The sequence below is a fragment of the Tachysurus vachellii genome, chromosome 13 (genome assembly GCF_030014155.1).
Source record: "Tachysurus vachellii isolate PV-2020 chromosome 13, HZAU_Pvac_v1, whole genome shotgun sequence".
NCBI classification, from domain to species: domain Eukaryota; kingdom Metazoa; phylum Chordata; class Actinopteri; order Siluriformes; family Bagridae; genus Tachysurus; species Tachysurus vachellii.
The window spans coordinates 25,536,469-25,546,468 of record NC_083472.1 but is presented as its reverse complement, the minus strand read 5'-3'; the positions used below and the strand labels follow the sequence as shown (position 1 = coordinate 25,546,468).

General features: G+C 39.6%; 1 protein-coding gene across 2 annotated transcripts in view; it reads left to right on the top strand.

The window, feature by feature from the left end:
- Nucleotides 1-10,000, top strand: part of rnf130 (ring finger protein 130) — a 36,677-nt gene that overhangs the window by 7,604 nt on the left and 19,073 nt on the right. For both annotated transcript variants that reach the window (XM_060884556.1, XM_060884555.1), the window contains exon 3: nucleotides 6,099-6,293. In XM_060884556.1, coding sequence (XP_060740539.1) covers nucleotides 6,099-6,293 — 195 coding nt within the window. The remainder of the gene's footprint in view (nucleotides 1-6,098; nucleotides 6,294-10,000) is intronic.

Here is a 10,000-nt window from a genome sequence, read left to right as displayed (position 1 = left end):
CAAGACTTCCTTCTACAAGGAAAAGCTTGAAGCTTTCTCACAAGACCCTCGGAAGCTCCACAACATCATCTCTTCTCTACTCAACCCCCTGACTCCACCTTCTTCATCCTCCGTGACTGCAGAAGACATTGCTTCTTTCTACCAGGAGAAGATTGAGGAAATCTGCCGAACCTTCACTTCAGCCCCGACTGCACTTACATCTCAGAGTATGGATTCCCCACTCCTTCGTTGTCGCATTTCTCAACTGTAGCAGCAGAAGAGATTTTACAACTCATCCAGTCCTGCAATCCTCCCACCTGCCCATTGGATCCACTCCCTTCCACTATGCTCCAGACCATCTCGCAAGACCTTCTGCCCTTCGTCACCACTATCATCAATGGATCCATAACATTTGGTCAGGTACCAACTACCTTCAAGAGAACAAGGGTTATTCCCATCCTGAAATCTGCTCTGGATCCATCAGACATCAGTAACTACAGACCGGTGTCACTTCTCTCGCTTCTTTCAAAAATTCTTGAACACATTGTCTATAATCATCTGTCTATCTCTCACAGAACAACCTCCAAGATCCCAACAGTCTGGCTTTAAAGCAGCTCATTCCACAGGGCTCAGTACTTGGTCCTCTTCTTTTCTCCCTGTATACTCACTCTCTTGGTGAAGTTATTTCCTCACATGGGTTCTCTTACCACTGCTATGCTGATGATACACAACTTATCTTCTCTTTCCCACCCTCAGATACCACAGCTTCTGATCAGATCTCAGCCAGAAATATCATCATGGATGACTGCTCATCAGTTAAAGCTCAATCCTAACAAAACTGACCTGCTGATCATCAGGTGATTCATCCCCAGGTCATGACCTTGTTATATCCCTACATAATGATCTGATCTCCCCTTCAGCCACAGCTCACAACCTTGGGGTAACCATGGACACTCAACTGTCCTTTTCCTCTCATGTCCCTAATGTGACTCCCTCATGTCGGTTCCTTCTCTATAACATCAGAAGGATTCTGCCATTTTTCCCCACACAGGCTGCTCAGGTACGTGTTCAGTCTCTTGTCCACTCAACACTGGACTACTGCAGCTCTCCCTATCAGGTCTACATATGAACACAATTCATCCTCTGTAAATGGTCCATAATGCAGCTGTGTGACTTGTCTACAACCTGCCTAAGTTCTCCACATCACCCCACTGCTGTGTTCCTCCACTGGCTCCTGTAGCTGGACACATCAGATTTAAACACTGATGATTTCCTACAAAGCCACAAACAGACCATCTCCCTCTTCCCTCAAAGCCCTCATCACTCCTCACACTGCACCTCACACCCTCAGATCTCCAGCACTGCCCCACTGGTCCCACCATCTCTCAGAGTAAGAGGTAAGTTTACTACAAGACTCTTTTCTGTTCTACACCGAGGTGGTGGGATGAACTTCCTCTAGGGGTCCAGACCAAACGATGACCAAACGATGGTTGAAGACCTTATCCCCTATTTGTTGTCTGTGGGTTTAAAAATAAATAAATAAATAAAACTTTGATCAGTGTTTTAGACTCATGGTATTTTAAGTCTGTAACCCAGAGTTAATGTATTTAATGATAGAGACTTAAAAGCATGTTGGTACATCGCTGTGGATAAGAGAGTGTCACATGCTGTAAATGTAAATGTGAGAGAATGAGAGAGAGAGCAGGGGAGAGAGAGAGAGAGAGAGAGAGAGAGAGAGAGTGATGGGGGTTTCAGAGTGTGTGTGTGTGTGTGTGTGTGTGAGAGAGAGAGAGAGAGAATGAGACAGTCTGACAGATGAGTAGAGAGTTCATCTCTCTCTCTTTCTCTCTCTCTTCGTGTCTGCCCTCCCCTCTCTGCACCCCCACCCCGTCTCTCTCTCTCTCTCTCTCTCTCTCTCTCTCTCTCTCTCTCTCTCTCTCTCTCTCTCTGTGTGTCTGCCCTCCCCTCTCTGCACCCCCACCCCGTCTCTCTCTCTCTCTCTCTCTCTCTCTCTCTCTCTCTCTCTCTCTCTCTCTCTCTTTCTCTCTCTCTTCGTGTCTGCCCTCCCCTCTCTGCACCCCCACCCCGTCTCTCTCTCTTGCTCTCTCTCTCTCACTCTCTCTCTCTCTCTCTCTCTCTCTCTCTCTCTCTCTCTCTCTCTCTCTCTCTCTCTATCTCTCTCTCTCTTTCTCTCTCTCTTCGTGTCTGCCCTCCCTTCTCTGTACCCCCTACCCCGTCTCTCTCTCTCTTGCTCTCTCTCTCTCTCTCTCTCTCTCTCTCTCTCTCTCTCTCTCTCTCTCTTTGTGTCTGCCCTCCCCTCTCTGCACCACCACCCCATCTCTCTCTCTCTCTCTCTCTCTCTCTCTCTCTCTCTCTTCGTGTCTGCCCTCCCCTCTCTGCACCCCCACCCCATCTCTCTCTCTCTCTCTCTCTCTCTTTCTCTCTCTCTCTCTCTCTTTTTCTCTCTCTACGTGTCTGCCCTCCCCTCTCTGCACCCTCCACCCCGTCTCTCTCTCTCTCTCTCTCTCTCTCTCTCTCTCTCTCTCTCTCTCTCTCTCTACGTGTCTGCCCTCCCCTCTCTGCACCCTCCACCCCGTCTCTCTCTCTCTCGCTCTCTCTCTCTCATTCTGTTTTAATCTAATGGACAGTCAGACAGAAAACCACCTGCAGGTACTGGGTTGAGAGAAGCTCTTCAGTGTCCAGTAGGAATGTGGATGGTGTTGTGTTTCAGTGCGGTGTAAGAGCGTCTCCACTGGGAGATACAATCACTTTTTTTTTGAAGGAAAGCATCATGTGGTTTCTGGCACATTAGCGATCCCAACTGCTGGTAAATGCTCTTGGCATTCAAGTCAAAAGGCTAATTATCTTCACCCAGTTCCCTCACTGGACAGCGCGTGTGTGTTTTTATGCACACATGTGTGAACACGTGTGTGTGTGGGTGTGTGTGCATGTGTGTGTGTGTTTGTGTGTCTGTGTGTGTGCGTGTGTGTGTGTGTGTGTTAGGGTTACGATTAGCGTGGGAATGTTTTTATACTAAATGTTAGACAGATATATATTAGAACATAAAAATACTTTGTAGTAAAACAATAAGGGTTTAACAGCTTGGTATAATAATATCTCTTTGTTCTGTTCGTAAAAAAGTAAAGACGCTTTTTTTATATAATCTTGTCATCGAGACTGAACACTGTCACCTAAACTTTACCTGTTAAGCAGACTCCTGTCAGTCATCCGGTTCAACTACACACCAGCTCAGAAAGGGGGCGTGGCCCAAACTAATCAGTGTTTTAGTATATTAGAAAAGATTCAGATGATAATAAACTCTATAGTGAAGTATATTACAGTATAGTGTAATGTGGAGTGTAGTGTATTATAGTGTATTATAGTGTATTATAGTGTAGTTCAGTGTATTATAGTGTATTATAGTGTATTATAGTGTAGTTCAGTGTATTATAGTGTATTATAGTGTATTATAGTGAGGTATAGTGTAGTATAGTGTATTATAGTGTATTATAGTGTATTATAGTGTAGTATAGTGTATTATAGTGTATTATAGTGTATTATAGTGAGGTATAGTGTAGTATAGTGTATTATAGTGTAGTTCAGTGTAGTATAGTGTAGTGTAGTATAGTGCAGTATAGTGTAGTTTGGTGTAGAATAGTGTATTCCTGCTGCATCACTGTCTGGTTTGGGAACTGGACCATCTCGGATCACAAGACCCTGCATTGGATAGTGAGGACAGGAGTCTCTCTTCCCTCTACCATGGACATTCACACCGCACGCAGCATCCGCAAAAAGCCAACAGCATTGTGGACCTCACATGCCCTTAACACACACTCTTCACCCCACACACCCCTCACACACACTCTTCACCCCACACACCCCTCACACACACTCTTCACCTTCCTGCCGACTGGGAAAAGGTATCGAAGCATTCGGACCTTACGATCAGACTGTGTAACAAGCCATCAGACTCCTTAATAACTGAACTGAACTGTACTGAGCACAACACAAACACACACATCATGGACTGCACAGACCTACAACAAATACACACACTTCCAATATACATCCATCAACCTGTTTACATGCTGTTTTACACAATCCTTTACATTATCTCAGGGACCTGCTGCTATGAAACTGTGTTCATTCTAGTATTACTGCATGCAATATTGTTGAACATACTGTATGTACACTGGTCACCGCTGTTTCTGTTTATTGTCTTTTGTGTATTGTCTTGTAATTTTATGCCTGCACTGTCTTTTGTCCTGCACTGTCTTTTGTCCTGCACTGTCTTTTGTCCTGCACTGTCTTGTCTGTCTTGTTTGTCTTGTCCTGCACTGTCTTGTCTGTCTTGTCTGTCTTGTCCTACACTGTCTTGTCTGTCTTGTCTGTCTTGTCCTACACTGTGTACACCAGGTCACACAGATACACTTTATGTATCTAAGACTAACTTACTAAGTCCTTATAGCTCTGTGTTTGTGTTATGTAGCTCCCTGATCCTGGAGAAACGTCGTCTCATGTCACTGTGTACTGTAACAGTTATATATGGTTGTCATGACAATAAAAACTTCTTGACTTCTTGACTTTACTTGACTATAGTCTAGTGTATTATAGTGTAGTGTAATAAAGTCAGACTGTTCTAATTCTCTTTCTACATGTGTATGTGTGTAGACAGGAGAAGTAAGATGATGAGTGTTTGTGCTGCAGGTGGATTGATCTGAAGTGTCAGTTGTGTGTTGGTTTTTATGTGCTGATGTTATCGCGTGTCTCTGAGCTTATCTCCTCTTTTTTATGTTAAAGTGTGAGGTGAAGGCAGCTGCACTAGACTCGGCTCTCGAGTTCTCTTATTGCATGTTGTTATTTAGTGTTGTGATCATGTTTCAGATCTCTTTGTTCTCGGACCAAACTAATGAGCAAAAACCTCCAGTTTGTTAGTTAGCACTCTTGTAGTAATTCAGAACAAAGTGAGGCTTCTGGAGGACAGAACAGGATTAAAAACGACTGGAACGGTTTAAATATGGTTTGAATTTTATGTACATTTTTAACAGCTGAAGTGATGTGTTTAAAGTTTTTATGGGTTTCTTATTTCGTGTCTCACCTTCTCTGAAAAGGACAGACATCACGTCCTCTCAAACGAACGCCTCCAGCTGGTATCATTACTTGCTATAATAGCTAGCATTATCAGTAACTAGAAGGCAGAGCCCAGCAATGCATTCTGGGTAATGTAGATTTATTTATCAACAGTAGTGTTGTTCCCTTCAAAACCCTTAAGATGGAGGCGGAGATGCAATTAAGAGGAGGTTAATTAAAATCTGTTAGAACCTATTGGAACACATGGCTGCAGAAAATCTCCTCATGGAGGTTTCAAATAGTTTTAAATCATGGGTAATTATTGCTTGGAAACTTGGCATCAGAACATTCTCCATGTTTAGAGTGTGTGTGTGTGTGTGTGTGTGTGTGTGTTAGCATGTGTGTCTGTGTGTATGTGTGTGTGTGTTAGGGCATGTGTCTGTGTGTATGTGTGTGTTAGGGTGTGTGTGTGTGTGTGTGTTAGGGTGTGTGTGTGTTAGGGCATGTGTCTGTGTGTATGTGTGTGTGTGTGTGTGTGTGTGTGTGTGTGTGTGTGTGTGTGTTTGTGTGTGTGTTAGGGTGTGTGTGTGTGTGTGTGTGTGTCAGGGCATGTGTCTGTGTGTATGTGTGTGTGTTAGGGTGTGTGTGTGTGTTAGGGTGTGTGTGTTTGTGTGTGTGTTAGGGTGTGTGTCTGTGTGTATGTGTGTTTTGGGTGTGTGTGTGTGTGTGTTAGGGTGTGTGTGTGTGTGTGTTAGGGTGTGTGTGTTTGTGTGTGTGTGTGTGTTAGGGTGTGTGTGTGTGTGTGTGTGTGTTAGGGTGTGTGTGTGTGTGTGTTAGGGTGTGTGTGTGTGTGTGTGTTAGGGTGTGTGTGTTTGTGTGTGTGTTAGTGTGTGTGTGTTAGGGATTTAAACTCTCTGGGATTTAAACTCTCACCTTTATGATCATCATCTTTACCACTGAGCTGCTTTACACACATCATTGCTGCATTACTGTGTGAGTGTAAACACACAGATTCACTTATTTTTCTGTGTGTTTTGTTGTATCCATAGTGGTGGACATGCAGGGCTGCTGTCCGTACACTCGCTTCATCATTCCTCCAAAGACGACACACTGGATCGCTCTGCTTCAGAGAGGGAAGTGTATGTTCAAGGAGAAGATCCTGAAGGCCGCCAACTTCAATGCCTCCGCTGTGCTCATCTACAACAACAGCTCCAAAGAGGACACAGTTACCATGGCTCATGAAGGTGTGTGTGTTTGTGTGTGTGTGTGAGAGAGAGAGAGAGAGAGAGAGAGAGAGAGAGAGAGACACTTGCTAAGTGTCTACAAGTCCACATATGGAAATGAGAGCTGCTATGAAAGGGAGTTTCTTTAAGGTCACAGATGATAAGGTGGTGCTTATGGAAATCTTGACTTAGGATGAAGACATTCATTGACATTAGTATATTGTCATGTATATTTTATCCGCTAGCTGATAGCTAACAAGATTTCTGCTAGTAAACTAGCATGTTTGCTGCCCACCATTATAAATAGCTAATTTTGCAAATGGCTGTCAATCTAACTAGCAAGATACCTGTTTACCATAATGATAGATTAGCTAAGGACAGGAGGGGATGAGAGAAGGACAGGAGGGGGACAGGAGGGGGATGAGGGGACAGGATAAGAGGACGACAGGAGGGGATGAGAGGAGGACAGGAGGGGATGAGAGGAGGACAGGATAAGAGGAGGACAGGAGGGGGATGAGGGGACAGGACAAGAGGAGGACAGTAGTGACTAAAAGTGTTGAGTCATTCTCTGTGCTGTGAGGACGGATGTTGAGGTTAAATTTAGAGGAGAAGGTGAATAATTCATGAGTTTAATATCAGCTGAGGAGTGAGTTAATAACATTAATAATAACACACACATTAATAATCACACACATTAATAATAACACACACATTAATAATCACACACATTAATAATCACACACACATTAATAAACACACATTAATAATCACACACATTAATAATAACACGCACATTAATAATAACACACACATTAATAATCACACACATTAATAATAACACACACATTAATAATCACACACATTAATAATCACACACACATTAATAATCACACACATTAATAATAACACACACATTAATAAACACACATTAATAATCACACACATTAATAATCACACACATTAATAATAACACACACATTAATAATAACACACACATTAATAATCACACACACATTAATAATCACACACATTAATAATCACACACACACTAATAATCACACATTAATAATCACACACATTAATAATCACACACATTAATAATCACACATTAATAATCTCACACACATTAATAATCACACATTAATAATCTCACACACATTAAGAATCACACACATTAATAATCACACACACATTAATAATCACACACATTAATAATCACACACATTAATAATCTCACACATTAATAATCACACACATTAATAATCACACACACATTAATAATCACACACATTAATAATCACACACATTAATAATCACACATTAATAATCACACATTAATAATCACACACACATTAATAATCACACACACATTAATAATCACACATTAATAATCACACACACATTAATAATCTCACACATTAATAATCACACATTAATAATCACACACACATTAATAATCACACACACATTAATAATCACACACATTAATAATCACACACACATTAATAATCACACACATTAATAATCACACACACATTAATAATCACACACACATTAATAATCACACACATTAATAATCACACACATTAATAATCACACATTAATAATCACACACACATTAATAATCACACATTAATAATCACACACTAATAATCACACACATTAATAATCACACACATTAATAATCACACACATTAATAATCACACATTAATAATCACACACACATTAATAATCACACACACATTAATAATCACACACATTAATAATCACACACACATTAATAATCACACACATTAATAATCACACACACATTAATAATCTCACACATTAATAATCACACACACATTAATAATCTCACACATTAATAATCACACACACATTAATAATCACACACATTAATAATCACACACACATTAATAATCACACACATTAATAATCACACACATTAATAATCACACACATTAATAATAACACACACATTAATAATCACACACACATTAATAATCACACACACATTAATAATCACACACACATTAATAATCACACACAATAATAATCATACACATTAATAATCACACACATTAATAATCACACACATTAATAATCACACACATTAATAATCACACACATTAATAATCACACACACATTAATAATCACACACATTAATAATAACACACACATTAATAATCACACACATTAATAATCACACACATTAATAATCACACACATTAATAATCACACACACATTAATAATCACACACAATAATAATCATACACATTAATAATCACACACACATTAATAATCACACACATTAATAATCACACACACAATAATAATCACACACAATAATAATCACACACATTAATAATCACACACAATAATAATCACACACATTAATAATCACACACATTAATAATCACACACACATTAATAATCACACACATTAATAATCACACACACATTAATAATCACACACATTAATAATCACACACACATTAATAATCACACACACAATAATAATCACACACAATAATAATCACACACATTAATAATCACACACATTAATAATCACACACACATTAATAATCACACACACATTAATAATCACACACAATAATAATCACACACATTAATAATCACACACATTAATAATCACACACACATTAATAATCACACACATTAATAATCACACACACATTAATAATCACACACATTAATAATCACACACACATTAATAATCACACACACAATAATAATCACACACATTAATAATCACACACATTAATAATCACACACATTAATAATCACACACAATAATAATCACACACATTAATAATCACACACAATAATAATCACACACATTAATAATCACACACACATTAATAATCACACACATAAATAATCACACACATAAATAATCACACACCTTTCCTTTCCTGATGTGTGGATTGTCTCGTCCCAGTGACGAGATTTCCTCTTATTTTATGACGTTTTATCTGCAGATTCACTGCGTAAATAAAACATAGAAAAATAAATGTTTTACTTATTGTTTGCTTGTTTGCTCTTTTTTTATTCCTTTTCCCATCTTTCTCATTTTCTTTTTCATTCTCTTTTAATTTTTTAGTCTTTTCATTTTTTCTACTTTTTATTTGTTTGATTGATTGATTTTTCTATAATTATTTATTATAGAGAATATTGATTTTTTTAGTAACATTTAATATTATTTATTATTAAACATTCATTCATTCATTCATTCATCTTCTACCACTTATCCGAACCACCTCGGGTCACGGGGAGCCTGTGTCTATCTCAGGCGTCATCGGGCATCAAGGCAGGATTCACCCTGGACGGAGTGCCAACCCATCACAGGGCACACACACACACACACACACACACTCATTCACTCACGCAATCACACACTAGGGACAATTTTCCAGAGATGCCAATCAACCTACCATGCATGTCTTTGGACCGGGGGAGGAAACCGGAGTACCCGGAGGAAACCCCCGAGGCACGGGGAGAACATGCAAACTCCACACACACAAGGTGGAGGCGGGAATCGAACCCCGACCCTGGAGGTGTGAGGCGAACGTGCTAACCACTAAGCCACCGTGACCCCCCTATTATTAAACATTATTTATAAAAATGTTTAGCTACAATTATCTTATTTTTCCTTCTTTTATTTTTTCATGTATTTATTGCATTTCTGATTCATTTCTTTCTCT